Here is a 15,425-nt window from a genome sequence, read left to right as displayed (position 1 = left end):
AAATAATCAATTTTGCCTTGTACAAAAGTATTGTGTGTATATAACATAAAAAAAGAAAACCTCTCCTTTACTAGAAAAGAACTTTTGGTACGTCATGTTATTCTTACTCATTTGAAATTTAACTTGAGACATAAATTGCTTTTCGCCACTTTTGATCGATTTTTAGAAACACCATGAAATGAACATTGTTTCTCCATTTATTTCTCTATGTTGAGAATGCCCTTCCTAGAAAGAATGTGAGGAAAATTTTGGATTTACTTTTCATGTTTTGGTGATCCATTTTAGAATATGTAAACTAGGACTAATTTAAAATGAAATGTTTAAAGACCCCTGAGAAATGTTCAGAACTTCTCTCACATTATTGTATCAACTTGCAAGAAAAGAACCTGAACACATCCAAAATATGTGTTCCATTTCTTTTTTCTTCTGTCCTTTTGAAAAGCAGGGGTAGGTAAATACCAATGGTGTACATTTCTTCCCTTCAGTGCTCTGCCCTCTAAGTTCTCCCTGTCCTATCTGCTTAGAACTGGTTTGAGGAAGTCAAACGTTCTATTCAACGAAAAAATGACAGGTCTTAGCACTAGAAAGACGACAACTGGCATGTGCATTCACATGTTCATTAAACATATACTTATTGAGCACTTACTCCTTGCCAGACAGGCCCTTTTGTAAGCATCACTGATGTCATGGATGACCCCTACCCTGCCAAACCTAGTGGTCGATTCTCTGTTCTTATCTTACTTCTCCTCTCAGTGGATTTCACTCTCTTTCCTTCTCCAAATACTTTCTTCTCTAAGCTTCTGAAGCACCACACTCTCCTGGTTTTCCTTCTATCTCCCTGGCCATTCCTTGGTTGTATCATTTGCCGGCTCCTCCTTTTCCTGGTAGTGAACTGTTAGACCTTCTTCTCTATGTTATCTTCCTAAGTGATCTCCAGTCCTGCGGCTTAAGACCATACAGATACTAATAACTCCCAGCTCTGTATCTCCAGTCCCCCCTTTACCCTGAGCTCTAGACTAAATCACATACCCAACTTCCCTTTTGACATTTCCACTGGATGCCAATAGCCATCTCAAACAGAGCTACTGATTTCCCCCAATACCCTCACACTGATGCTGTTCCTCCCTCAGTCCTTAATAAAATGCGTAGTTTTGATTGGCCAAAAATCTAAACATCAGAGATTGTGTTTGGCTGCACATAACAGAATCCAACCTAATAGCTGTCATTTTCCCCCCCACATAATGAGAGGACCAGAGGCAGGAAACCAAGGCTGTGCGGTGGCTGCTCAGTGACAACAATGTCCCAGACTCTTTTCTCCACTGTCCTCATGGTTGCAAGATGGAAGACTCACCTCCAGCTCTACACACACATTCCAATGGGAATAAAAGAAAGGAATTAACAAGGTGAAAGGCATAGAACGCATATGGAAATAGCAAAACATTCCCAGAAATTCCTAGTACACTTCAGCTTATCTCTCATTTTCCAGAACTGTGTTACAAGCCCCACCAGCTGTAAGAGAGGCTGAGAAATATAGCTTGTTAGCTGGGCACATTGCTACCCTGCACAAATCAGTTGTGATGCACAGAAGAACAGTAGAAGAGATATCAGGTAGGCAAATAGCAGTGGCTGCTCTACCATCCTGGACTGCTCTCTTTCCCTCACACTTCACTATGAATCCATCAGCAAGTCCTATCGGTTCCACCTTCAAAACACTTAAACTCAACTGCTTCTCTTCATCTCCACTGCTGAACCCTAAGCCTGAGGCACCCTCGTCTCTTACCCAGCCCACAGCATCCTCCACCATTGCCTTCTCTATAGTTTTTTGGTTTTTTGTTTGTTTTCTTACATAGCAGCTAGGGTAATCATTTAACAGAGTAAATTTAATCTTACCACTCCCTTTCTTAAAATTCTCCAAAAGATCTGTCTGAGTTTGAGTTCCCCCAGAAGCAAACTTGAGACAAGGATTTGCATGCAAGCTGTTTATTTGAGAGGTGTGGGAAACCAGGCTTGGAGTGGTGTAGGGAGAGGAGGACAGAATGCAGCCTCCCCAGAGCCTACTGAAGCTTAGTCCTGAGGAGAAGCGCTGGCAAATGGTGTAAAGCACTTGCTTCAGGATTATCCAACACAAGGGGCAAGGGAGGGCATTTAAAGACCAACCCCCAAGAGCTGCTGGCTTCAGCTCTGTTGGCTTGAACTACTCACGCCCTGACCTAACTCACTGAAAAAGCCAGCCCTTTCTCTATTTATCAATCTTTGTGTTTGCAGACCCTCATGGCTTCTTCCAAGAGTATGGGGAAATTGTTCATTCCTTTAATAGCGTAAGAAGTTCAAAACACAGTTGAAGGATGAGAGTACCTATCCTAGAAATTCACAAAGTTCTAGTCTCATTTGAAAGTAGCTAAATTTGTGTGGTGTTCTATTTTTGACAGACAAAAAAAAAATGCATGACATCTTTAATAATATAGGCAAATTTCAAGTGGGGCATAAAATATGTGGAATATTTATGTAAAGTTAATATACTAACGAATGCATCATTAAATAATACCAGCAAGTAATTATAGGTATATTATATCTTTAAATGACATGACTGTGTCTATAGATCTGAAGGGTGTAGATGAATGGTAAGTAACTTTGGATATATTTCTGCCTTTAGGTTAGCTTGCTACTTATCTTTATTTTCCTTTCGTCTTTAATTGTTCTACAAAGTAATCATTACAAGCAACTGTCAGAGCTGCCACCATGACCACGAATTCATTAAAATCCACTTCGTTGTCCTTATTGGCGTCCAGGTCCTGCATTATCTTATCAACCAACTGAGGATCCTTTTGGCACTAAAAGGGAAAAGAACATTTCTCACTTCCAGGCTTTGAGGTTCATGCTAACAATTGAAATCACATTTTCTTTTTATTTAAAGTTTTAATATCCATTTTTAGCATCTAAAGACAATTTCCAAGAGCCTATTTGCAGATAGGTTTGAGCCAGGAACAACTTCTAAATGAGTCTAGCCCTCTGCCCCAGGTCCATGTAACGCTGGCTCAGACCTAAACACTAAGAAGAGCAGCTGATCAGATGCTGAAAATGCATTTCCAGGACATCACAGGTCTCAGGCTGGAACAGAGAGGCAGTTGGTGACACAGAAAGAGGGAGGCTTGAAAGCCAAGAGGGGATAGTGAGTGGCTCTACCATTTACTAACAAGGGGACTTTGAGCAAATCACTTAACATTTTTGAATTCCCTTATTTATAAAATGGGGAGAGTTCTATCTACCCACAGCATACATTTTGGACTTGGGGGATACTTTAATATACTTTTGAAAGTGCTTAGCACCAGGGTTCCTAGATTTAGCGAATAAAAACACAGGACACCCAGTTAAATTTGAATTGGAGATAAACGAATAATTTTTTAGTGTAAGTATGTCCCCAGTATGGCATGGAACATAGAATATTTCATCTGGCAGTCCTGTCTAGCACAATGCCTGATACACACAAAAAAGAATCATCCAATAAAGGGTAGATTTCACAAGGGGGACTGCATTTTATGGGTGAAAAGTAAAGCAAGGACCCCCTCGAGGAGATCCCATGACTAGTGGTTGATGAGAAACGTTTCCCAAAGCAGTTCATTTCCTCCAGGAATTCCGCATTGCCTTCTCATTAGCTGCCAACCATTAAATGGCTGGAAACAAATTTAATTGATCAAAATCAAAACAATTATAAATTTCATTAGAATAAATCAATGTGGCAAATTTGACCTACTGAGCTTTTTATTATAAATGTGCTACAACACAGTAGCCAAACTGAACTGGAGAGGGAAAAAAAAAAAAAGTTTCCTGGGGACTCCTAAAATCACTAAAAAGATCTTGTGAAGAATTATCATGTTAAGAAATTTTTTACTTTAAGCTTTTCCTGTAGAGGGTGGGGAGAAAAGAGTGTCATAAATATAGTCACTGTACTCTTAATACAGGGTTTGGAAAGAATAACATCACTCAAGGGTAGTACATTGTGTTAAAATCAGTTCAAGGCAACTCCATAAACCTCAGAGTAAAGTGTTTCCTCAGACGAGGCCCCAAACACCCCAGTGTGAGGCTTGACGTATGGATTTCTCAAACTCCGGGCTATTTTGAGATGTGAATTTGCCTGCTACCCCACTGGTCGCTAGCCTAACACATCCTTTCCACAAATCCCAATTAGCCTGTGCTTGGCTGACAAATGTAAGCATTTACCATTCACTAGAACATTTGTCATCATAGCATAAAGTACTTCAGGCTTTATTTCTGGCCCAATACATAATATTAATTTATAGACAGCTGGACAGAGATTCAGGTCTGACTAACTATAACTTGCTGTAACTCTTAACTCCTGGTATAACTAGCTATATCTTTAATTGGTGCACCAGAGTGTTGAACGATTGATGAAAGCCTCAAATATAATTTTTGACTCTTGGAAACCCTAACCCCAGGAACTCTGGAAAAGGGTGCATGCCTATGTACACAAAAAACAAAGGTCTCTAGTGTTTGCTTCCCCCATAGTTGAATCGCAATACAAATTATACTGTGTTTGTAACAGAATCATAGCAGAATATGTATATAAAGGCTGTCCCTGAAGCCGCACCTCACCCATCCTCGAATGAATGTGGCAGAAAAACTGTGACTCACCGAGAGGAACTCTGTGAGCTCGCGCTGCAGGAGCATTTTCAGTTCCCCCTTGTTGAGCTTGAATCTGTCCCCTTCCTTGCAAGAATAGCGGTGGAAGATTCTAATCATGGTGTCCATGGCCATCTCCAGCTGGGTGGGCATGTTGGCAGCAGAACTGAGCACTCCAGGAGCAGGCCACCAAACCAGGGAGAAGACACTTGTTCCATGTGAGCAGATGGGAAAACAGCAACACTTTCATTTAAAGAGAATATTACCATCCCCCGAGCCATCCCACTACACAAGTGATGGTCACTAAGCTCTGATAATCTTCCCCTTAAAGAGAGAGATCCTAGCTGCACAGGAGAGCTTTGCAGATGAGTATCTTCTCCTCCCTAATCCCTGCCCCTCAAAGATGTAGCAGTTTCAGCATGATCATAAATTAGCAGCCAGACAACAAGCACAAAGCCATATTAAAAGAGAGAATTAAAAAAATAAATAAAAAGAGGAAGAAAATACCTAATTTCAAACCTGTTCAGCCAAGGCACAGCTCTGTCAACGGGTATTTACAATTAAACTATAAGAGTTTGTACCTGTGGTTCCACCCCAGCACACCTGTTTCCAAGAAGATGAAAATTACCAGTGACAAGATTCAAACAGAGGTGCCTCTGCGTCTGGTTTTAATCACCAGAATGAACAGGTGTGAGCTGCTGCCCCAAGGGCCACGGAGGAAGACTGGAGGCCATTGTGTGGCCTAGATGAGAAGGAAGTAGGAAGTCTTCAGCTCTCACTCAGGATAGGGATAGAAATGCAGTTAGTTGCTAGGAAGTTGATGACTGGGAAGCACTCTAAAAATAGAGAAGCAAAGAAACATTGGCTCAAACCTGGGGACTCCTTAGCAAAGCCAGTAGCAAGGTCAAGGAAATAATCTCAAAGCCATTTAGTTAAACTAACCTAGTGGACAGTTGTACAGCGGTACAGAGAAGAATGAGGAAGCTCTGTATGTGCTGATTTAGAAAGGTACAAAGCAGTGATCCCAGCTGTGTAAAAAAATAAAAATAAGGTGTGTGTGTGTGTATGCTTGCATTTGTCTAAGCGTCACTGAAAGGATACATAAGAAAGTAATAAATTGGTGGCTAGAAAGGGTAAGGGGCAAAGAGAGTAGAACAGAGAGGTTGGGAGTAAGACTCCTCAATTTACACTTTTTTAACCGATTTTAACTTTTTCAATTATAAAAGTATATTATCTAGTCAAAAAAATTGAAAAAGAGCAGCTGTGTATGCAGGAATCCACAACCAGGGATTTCCAAGCCAAGAGAAACTTAATAAAGAAAAAGTCCCTGGACAAACCTGAGCCAAAAACGGGCCACTGTGCTTTTAAATGCTGTCTTTCTCTTGGGACTGAAATTTAATTATATGGAAACCAAGCAGGTATCTTCTATTTATTTCCTTTTAATAAGCCATCTGGACATAACCTCAACCAGCCCATCCCCCCCATCTTACTGCCGGGGTGCTCCACTGAAACCTCCCAGTGAGGTCCCCAGGGATGCCCTCACTGTATACCTAACACCCAATTCTCAAAACTATTTTTAAATTTTTAATTATTAAAGTAATAATGCACATAGTAAAATAGTAATGATATTTTGAATGCTCAAGACTATGGAATGAAAGTAAAATTCTCTTTCCACCATTCCCCACCCTCGTGCCCCTGGGTTAACATATTCCTGTATGAGAGGCAGTGTCACAGTGCTTAAGAGCATGGCTTTAACTTTCACCTCTGCCACCAACTACAGAAGTTGTGTGATCCTGGGCTAGTTGCTTACTGCTCTGTGCCTCAGTTTCCCATCGATATAAATGGAGATAACTGTAGTACCTACTCAACAGAAAGGATTAAATGAGTTAAATTATGTGCTTGGAATACAGGAAGTGCTATGTATGTGTCAGCCATTAGTATTCTTACAGAAAAAAATATAGTTCTATAATTTATATCATATATAATATTACATGTACCTCCTTAAATATACATATACCTAGACAGCATCAACATGTGTGCATTTTGTTTTTTTCACTTAATATATCTTAGAATATATTTCTGTAGCAGTGTGTATATATCTAACCTATTCTTCATTAAAAGTTGCATATTATTCCACCAGGATAATGTACCTACATATAGTCAAGAATATTTATTAGGTTCTTATGTTATGCGGTAACAGAGGACCCTGAGCAATACCAATGCCATCTTCTTAGGTAGGCCCACATTTTCAGACTACCCCCCTCTGCATGAGAAACTGTTGACCTTCTCATAGAAACAAAAACCATTGCATGGAAACAGGAACATACACAGTGAACCATTACATAGGAACAAGAGCCATACACAATGAAAATTTGTTTTATTTTTTATTTTTTAATTTTATTTTGTCGATATACAATGTGGTTGATTATTGTGGCCCATTACCAAAACCTCCCTCCCTCCTCCCTCTCCTGCCTCCCACCCAACAATGTCCTTTCTGTTTGCTTGTCGTATCAACTTCAAGGAACTGTAGTTGTTATGTCTTCTCCCCCACCCCCCGTTTTGTTTGTTTGTTTGTTTGTTTTGTGTGTGTGTGTGTGTGTGAATTTATTTATTTATTTTTAGCTCCCACCAATAAGTGAGAACATGTGGTATTTCTCTTTCTGTGCCTGACTTGTTTCACTTAATATAATTCTCTCAAGGTCCATCCATGTTGTTGCAAATGGCAGTATTTCATTCGTTTTTACAGCTGAGTAGTATTCCATTGATACACAATGAATATTTGTATGCTTGATTGCTTTAACAGCTCACTTCTGGTTTCTGTAACCTAGCTACCTAGCTTGCTTTGTGCACCTGGACAAACCTGTGTGCCAACGGGATGTGGTCTTTGCCTTTATAAACTCCACCAGACTAAGGCTTGCTGCTGTTCTTCCAAAATACCTAGGGGAGGCAGTTGCCGGCCAGCTAATAAAGACTCTGTTAAAATTCTTAATTAAGTGTTTGATTCCTTTCCTGGGTGACAACCTCACAACAATGCCAGGCACTATGTAAACAAGACAGACCTGTTCTTGGAGCAAAGTCTATTGCTATCTTTATTGGGATTCTATTAAACACACAGAATGCAGGGAACACTGAGGGCTTTATGTTGAGTTTTTCTATCCAAGAACACTCCTAGGGCTTAGTGAACACATTTTTCTGGGTTGCCTCCTCATTTTTTAATGCATTTACACTCTCCAACTCTTAAATGTTGTTGCCCCAGTGGTCTCAGCTACTCCTATAATTTCAACTCCCCAAATTGTATTTTTTTTTGGCCCAGATCCCTCCACCAAGCTCCAGAAACATTATCCAACTGTCTGCTGGACCCCATTCTTACTTGAGTGTCCACAGCTTTTCAAATTCATTTAGGACCAAAGCAAAACTCATCCCCTCTTCTCACCCAAACCTACTCCTCCTCCTGTATTGACCATCTCAGTCATCCAGTTCCACTGGTCACCCCAGCTTCTGCCACCATTTAAAAAAACCAATTGAACTCATCCACTTTTCTCCATTCTTCACCACCTTCAGAACTTGATAATTTTTGGTCTGATAATTACTGGAGCAGCTTCCTCACTGCTGTCTACTTTCTATCTGTTCCCTTCCAATCCGACCCCCATTCTGTTGTCAGAGTAGTTGATCTAAAACACAAATCGATACCCACACTCCTGGGCATTCAAAGGTCTGACTCTGCCTGCAGACTGACCTAACTGTTGAGCTCTCTCATTCTTCCATGTCTTTGCACGTTCTGGGCCTGCTGCCTGGAATGTTAGATCCGTCTACTCCTTGAAGATTCAGTTCAAATATCATCTCCTCTTCTAAGTTTTCCTGCACTCTTCTCAATTACCCCTCCTCCTCCCCCGACTCTGATAGGCGCCCACCTCTGTCTTTTCTTATCCCCTTGTATAAGTCCGTTTCTGTTGCTTATAACAAAATACCCGGACCTGGGTAATTTGTAAAGAAAATAAAATTTATTACTTACACTTTCAGAGGCTGGGAAGTCCAAAGTCCAGAGAACACATCTGGTGAAGTCTTTGGTCATGGCAACAGTGACCCAGGGATCTCACATGGCAGAAATGTCAGAGCAGAGGGAGAGACTCTCACGCGATCTCCTTTTATAACCCTCAGAACCACTCCCACCACCACCATTAAAACATCAACTTAATCACCTCTCCAAGGCCCCGCCTTCCAATTACCATAGTAGGATTTCCCAGTCTCTTAACACTGTCACATTGGGGACCAATTTTCTAATATCTGGAACTGTAGGGGATACTCTTTAAGTTTCAATGAATTTGGGGGGACATTCAATCCACAGCACCCCCACTGCATCTGTTTGTCTATAATCCCCTTTTTGTGCATGCCATACACGCTCCACTCTCCAAACTTTGAATGAGTTCTCTGATGTCAGGGTTGATATCTGGTTCATTTTGCAATCCACAGCACTTGGCAGAGGATCAGGCATACAGAAACGCTCAGAAATCCTGGCTGATGGCGGGATTAAGAAACAAATAATCAGAGAAACCGTAAGACTGTAAGAGCTCCCAAGAGCTGAGCCTTATCTAGTTTAACTGTCTAAATAATTATTTGATTGCCTTTATTCCACATAAAAAACTTGCTTCACCAAAGGGAGAAGGAGAGAGACACATACAGACAACAGTCATTTCAACGAACATGAAGAGTTAGAATTTGGAATTAAACGTTATCAATTTAAGTTGCCAAAGTTATAGACGCACTAAAACTGTTGCATCTTACAGAGTATGTGTGTCTCAGCAGTATTAAATTTAAATCATATTCAACTACAAGAAAATTCACTTGGAGAATTCAATTGGCAGGTAAAACTCTTAATTTTAAAAGATATTGAAAATCGTAATGCTGTAATTTGATTCAAGAGATGAAAATTTGGCTTCTACATCTGTGCTTTTGGGATTTAAAAGCAAAGTAGTTTCCACTTTCTGCATGACCTTGGCAGAGCTAAATGTTTCCTTTGGTCCATGCTGCCCCTTAGTGCCGGGCTCTGGCACTACATGTGGGAGCCCTCTAATTCCCAGAATGTGCTTGAAGTCATGTTTATAAAACTGGTGGCCCTTCTTTGGGAGCTTATCTTTGATGTAAGTCAGCCCCAGCTTCCGCCCTCCAGGAGCCTTCAGAAACAGAGGTAATGTGAAAAGGCTCAACGGGACACTCTCAGGCTAGGGACAGAAACCTACAGGTGACCTGAAATCCCGGAACAGGGAAGACACACCTGTTTATATAGCACAGGGCTCTCCTGTGACCTTGCTTGCTTGCTCTATTAATTATTACCATTTTACTTTTCAGTTTTTGTTGTGAGTCATAATCCTTAGGGCTAAAGGTTTGACACTGCATCCAAGATAATGTGCAAAGAATGAGGGAAATGGAAATATCAGATTTGGGAGAATTTAAAATTAAGGGCTGAAAAAAAAAATTTTTTTAAAACAAAAAAAAAGTGAGGACTATTTTAAAGGAAAAAAGCTGATACAAATCCACGAAGGAGGGAGCAAAAAAGTAGAGATATTTGAAATTGAGGCAGTGGCCATAGGGCCAGAAGGAAAGGAAATGTGTAGAAAATAGTCTGCCATCTGAACTGGGACATGATGCAGGGTGCCTGAGGCTGCCACAAATTCCCAGGAAGGTCTGCCTGTCCTTGGGAACTGCTCTGGAGCCCAAGCCCAGAGACATACAGGAGGCAAAGTTGCTTCCTTCTGAAGTTTCCAGTTTTTGTCTTTTTATGTAAACCTGATTCAAACATTCTATCATTTTTACAGCAATGACATAGATGGATCTCAGACAATTATGAGATGTGGGCAGGAAAGACCACAAGAGGGTGTGAGTAAACTTTTGGGGGTGATAGATATGTAAGTTATCTTGATTGTGGTCATGGTTTATGGGCATATACATATGTCAAACTCATCAAAGTACACATTTTAAATATGTACAGTCATATGCCAACTATCACTGAAAGCTATTCAAAGAAAGAAACTTTCTCAAAATCACATATCTAGATTGTAGCAGAGCTAAAGCCCAAACCAATGTTTGACAAAAAAATTAAATTTTGCCACTGTTTAAAATTAAATTATTTTAACACCAAGGTCAAGGGTACAGTTCCCCATACTGACCAGCCACTAAAAAAATAGTAATAACTTAAAAAATAATAAAATTAGAATTATATAAACTGCAGAAATGCAAAAAAAAAAAATTCAATAAAATGGTAAGTGTAAATAGCAAACTTAAAATTATATGTGTGCTGTATGGATAAATTTTGTGTAGCTATAGGAAAAAATAAAAGTATACATAGTTTTAATAGTTCTTTAATAGAATTATGGATGATGTAGAAATTTTTTTTTTTTTTTTGTCCTTTTTTGAGACTGGCCGCACCGCGCTCAGCCAGTGAGCGCTGTGAGCGCACCGGTCATCCCTATATAGGATCCGAACCCACGGCGGGAGCGCTGCTGCACTCCCAGCGCCGCACTCTCCCGAGTGTGCCACGGGCTCAGCCCTGATGTAGAAATTTTTTAATGCTTCTGATCAATTACATTTTAAATTAAAACATTAACTATAATAATGCAGTATTTAATATTGTAACCTATCTCTGTATTAGGAAGGGTCTTAAGGAATAATGCTGAATTTTAAAACTTTGCATATAAAATTCTAGATACAAAATTTCCAGTTTATAAAACCCCTTTCACACACACTGTTAAGCAGCAACTATGTGCCCAATGCCGAACAGAGTCTTTGAGAGATAATATCATTCAGGACAACTGCTGAAAAGATTACTGAAAAATACATTACAGCTTATTATTAAATGCTAAACTAAACATAAATCAAATGTTATAACTGGGCCTCCTTTTTCACAAGTAAAATGACAACCTTGTACTAAATGACCTTGAAGTTCCCTTCTCTTTAAAAAAAAGTTTGATTCTAAAATTTGTTTAAGGATCAGTGCGTTTGTGCACCAGCGTGCGTGCACTGGTGTGCATGTTTTACATCCTCCAGAAAAACAATTTAGACAATAAAGTGAAGGTCAGAGGTCCCTGGAGGAACTTCAAGGAGAGCCCTGGCTGCAGCTTTTCCTCCTGGCCCTTACGGTCCAGAAAAACAGGTTTAGAGAATTTGCTGCACATTTCTGCCAGAAAAGTATGATGTCTCTGCTTGAGGAACTACAGAAAGTATTCTCTCTTAAGTAATGTATCCTAAGCCTCTGAGTTCCTCCAATGAATTAAAGGCATTTTACCTTGCCCTTTCTCTGCAGCTTAAAGCTGAGAGTCAACAAGAAGAGAAATTGTAAAGGCAAGAGTTAAGATATTAATTTTCCTTTTACATCAAACACCTGTTTCCCTGGATGAAATGAGAAGATTTCTGTGATTTGCTTTAAAATAATCCATCGGGTGGGAGGTAGGTGGTACAGTGGGACGTAGGTAGGGAATGCTTTAGACCAGATTGGCCATGAGTCAACTACCCATTGAAGCTGGGTGCTGGGTGCATGGGAATTCATTAGACGACTCTACTGTTCTGTGTTCTATATATTTGAAACTCTCCTCAATAAAAAAGTTTGTACATACACACAACCCCATCCCTGTCGGCATGAGAAAAAAGTTAACAGAACTGGAATTATTTCAGCAGAGGAAGAGAAGTGTATTATTTAGGATAATGGATAGAGAAGATACTGACCACTTGCTTTTTGTCACTGCGGCAGTCAGGTGAAAAAGAATAAAATAATATTAAAGGAATAGAAAATTCCCTAACCATGAAGGCTATTAAACTTTGAAAGAAGTTACTAGGAGAAGATAGCTAAGGAAATTCTTTCTCTGAAAATAGAGAGTGAAATTGAGTTACTCATACTGAAGACTAAGAGGTAGAACATGAATGCTTATTAGTTGCCCAAATTTATTTGGGGGCCAAAGAAAGTAGATGAACCTCAGCCAGTCACATTGACCAGACTGAAAATAAGCAGGTAGCTTGTGTTTGGGCAACTGGCATGCATGTATGCCCTGGGTCTGAACTTCAGCTCATGTTTATTGTCAAGACCAACAAGTCCAACAATTATACTTCTATTGTCAACTAAAACCAGACCCATTCTCAGTAATGATGCCTAAACAAGGTTCCAGTAGTAGACAAGGGACCTTTGGTGGTCCTTGTCTTCTGGTATCCTCGCCTTTACCAGAACAGAGTTGCCTGTGTTCCAAATGGATAGCAAGAGTGACTTCTGAGGCTAGGGTGTAAAAAGACATCCTGGCTTTTGCCTTGCTTCCTCTTGGATCACTCGCTCTGGAGGAAGTCAGCTGCCATGTTGAGAGGATACCTAAAAAGCCCTGTGGAGAGATCCATGTGAAAAAGAATGGAGGCTTCCAACCAAAAACCAGCACCAACCTGCCAGCCATGTGATGAGACACACTAGAAGTGGACCCCCCCAGCTGTCATCAAGCCTTCAGATGACTGCAGCACAGCCTCTGAGAAGCCAAAAGCCAGAACCACAACTGAATGGCTCCCAAATAATTGTCCCACAGAAGATGTGTGAGATATAAATGTTTTTTGTTGTTTTAAGCTAAATTGGGGAGTAAATTATTATGCAATGATAGATAACTAATATAGCTTGTTAGTTAAAAGTTTAGAGTCCTTTATAAACAACTCTTCAGAAAAATAGTGCAATGTAAATAGATATGTTTCTTCTATTAGAATTTTTCAGAAATAAAAATGAGTAATGTGGGCTGGCCGGTTAGCTCAGTTGGTTAGAGTGTGATGTTATATCAATGAGGTCAAGGATTCAGATTCCCATACTGCCCAGCTGCCAAAAAAAAAAAAAAAAAAATGGGAAAAATGAAATTCTCATGTATGGCCCCAGAAAGGACACACATGCCCGGCTCTTACAGAAGAGGGCACTGTTTTCTATTTTGTACAGCACCTTTCACCACAATGCAGGAAATGAAAATTTAAGGGATGCATGATGAATTTTCTGCAAGTGACCTCCTTCGGTATCTTAATAGAATTAATATCGGACTTTTAAACAAATCAGAGGTTAGCCAAAAATCATTGTTTCTGATTCTGACAGCATCATCTCATATCTCAAATCATAGCTTTGTCACTCCTCAGCATCAGCTGAGCAAGGTCTGCTTAATTAAAGCATCTTTGATTATTTCCTAAGTTCACTGAAAATCATTAGTACTTACTTGCCATGAGTCTGTTTTCATGATATACAACCCAGAATTGCAAAAGCCTCCCCCCAGCCCCTATCCAGCTTCCCACAGGGAGCAGCTGAGGGGCAGGACCATCTCAGCGTCTCCAGAAGAAAGTTTCTCCTTATGCCATCTCCTCCTTCCATAAATGGCAACCCTAAAAGTTTTCCATTTTTGAAATTTGATCTGTAGTGTAAGCCCATTTTTTCCTGTTTTCTGCCGCAAATGAGGTTAGAGTTCCTGGTGTAGATGTAGTGTCTGTTCTGGCTACAGTGGCAATGGCTGCAAAGTCAAGCTGTACTAACTATGGCCTCCCGTGCTTGGTGGCCACAGCAAGAGCAGTTTTCTCATCTGGCCAATTCTACAGTGTGGTTTTAGACATCATTTCTGGAAGATTCACCTCAAGCCTTGTTTTTTTATAGCTCTCACAGGAGTTTGTGTACTACACAGAACTCCTTTTCAGCTTCAGCAGCTAAGTCAGCTTCCATTACTTGCAATTAAAATCCCTGACTGATACAACCTGTATTAGTCTGTTTTTGTTGCTTATAACAAAATACACGGAACTGGGTAATTTATAAGAAAATTAAATTTATTGCTCACAGATTCTGAGGCTGGGAAATCCAAAGTCCATCTGGTGGTGGCGACAGTGACCCAGGGATCTAACGTTGCAAGATGGTGGAAGCAGAGAGAGCAGAGAGTGAGACAGACTCTCCTCTTCTTTTAAAGCCCTCACAACCACGCCCCTGACCACCATTTTTAATCCATTCACTACTGCAGTCCAATCACCTTCTCAAGGCTCCACCTCTCAATTACCATAATAGGATTTCCCACTCTCTTAACTGTCACAGTGGGGACTAGGTTTCTAATACATAAAACTTGGGGGACACAATTCAAACTTCAGTGAATTTTGGGGGGACATAATTCAATCTGCTATACAGCCCATTCAAGACTGATTCTGCTAAACCAGTTGAATCTCCAGGGAGTCCTGCCCTTCCTCCAGAAAACCTCTCTCCACAAAGAATTAGCCTTGATTGACTGGATTTGTCAGTTTCAGGTTAGGTTACAAACCCAGTTTTTCCAAAGTCCCAATTAGCTAATTATGGTTGCATCTTTCTAGACAGATGGATTTTCTGGAGTTTGGAATTTACCTCCATGGGATGAAGGCTCCTCACTTTTAAGCAGAGCTAGATGTGGTCCTGGGTGTAAAGATCCTGCATTATTTGTTTTTCTTTTGGGCTTTAATGCTATATGTCTTCAAAAGACCTGAATTCCAGAAAAGGCATTCTCCTATTTTCAGTATGCTAACTCCTCCTTTTCCTAGCAGTTCAGACATAGATTGGTGGCAGTAAAAGTGGCTCAAACATCCTAATCTCAGTCAATACTGAGTTCCGAAGTTCATATAATATATTCCTTCTACCTTGATTTTGTTCCTGATTATACGGACGTCATGTGCTTTAACATTTACATTTCTCCAGCTGAAGAAAACTATCTAGATATAATTTAATAATCTTTTAGATGATTTTTAGTCTGTGCATTCACACAGACTTTGAGACATTTCTCTGCGGAGGT

The 15,425-nt window shown here is 40.1% G+C and overlaps 1 protein-coding gene across 1 annotated transcript; it reads right to left on the bottom strand.

The window, feature by feature from the left end:
- Positions 1–2,534: 2,534 nt before the first annotated feature.
- S100Z (S100 calcium binding protein Z) lies at positions 2,535–5,365 on the bottom strand. The gene is made up of 3 exons (XM_008581955.1): positions 5,267–5,365; positions 4,651–4,846; positions 2,535–2,831 (listed from the first exon to the last, which is right to left on the bottom strand). The coding sequence occupies exons 2-3, from the start codon at positions 4,789–4,791 to the stop codon at positions 2,673–2,675; spliced, it is 300 nt and encodes a 99-aa protein (XP_008580177.1). The 5' UTR covers positions 4,792–4,846; positions 5,267–5,365; the 3' UTR covers positions 2,535–2,672.
- Between the last annotated feature and the right edge of the window lie 10,060 nt (positions 5,366–15,425).

The sequence above is a fragment of the Galeopterus variegatus genome, unplaced genomic scaffold, assembly GCF_000696425.1.
Source record: "Galeopterus variegatus unplaced genomic scaffold, G_variegatus-3.0.2 Scaffold2494, whole genome shotgun sequence".
NCBI classification, from domain to species: domain Eukaryota; kingdom Metazoa; phylum Chordata; class Mammalia; order Dermoptera; family Cynocephalidae; genus Galeopterus; species Galeopterus variegatus.
Note: the sequence above shows the minus strand (reverse complement) of the source record. Positions and strands in the feature narration are given on the sequence as shown.

Coding starts and splice junctions, on each gene's coding strand:
- S100Z (XM_008581955.1), bottom strand. CDS start 4,791: ATGCCCACCCAGCTGGAGATGGCCATGGACACCATGATTAGAATCTTC. Junction 2,832..4,650: donor AGCTCACAGAGTTCCTCTCG/GTGAGTCACAGT, acceptor TTTCCCTTTTAG/TGCCAAAAGGATCCTCAGTT.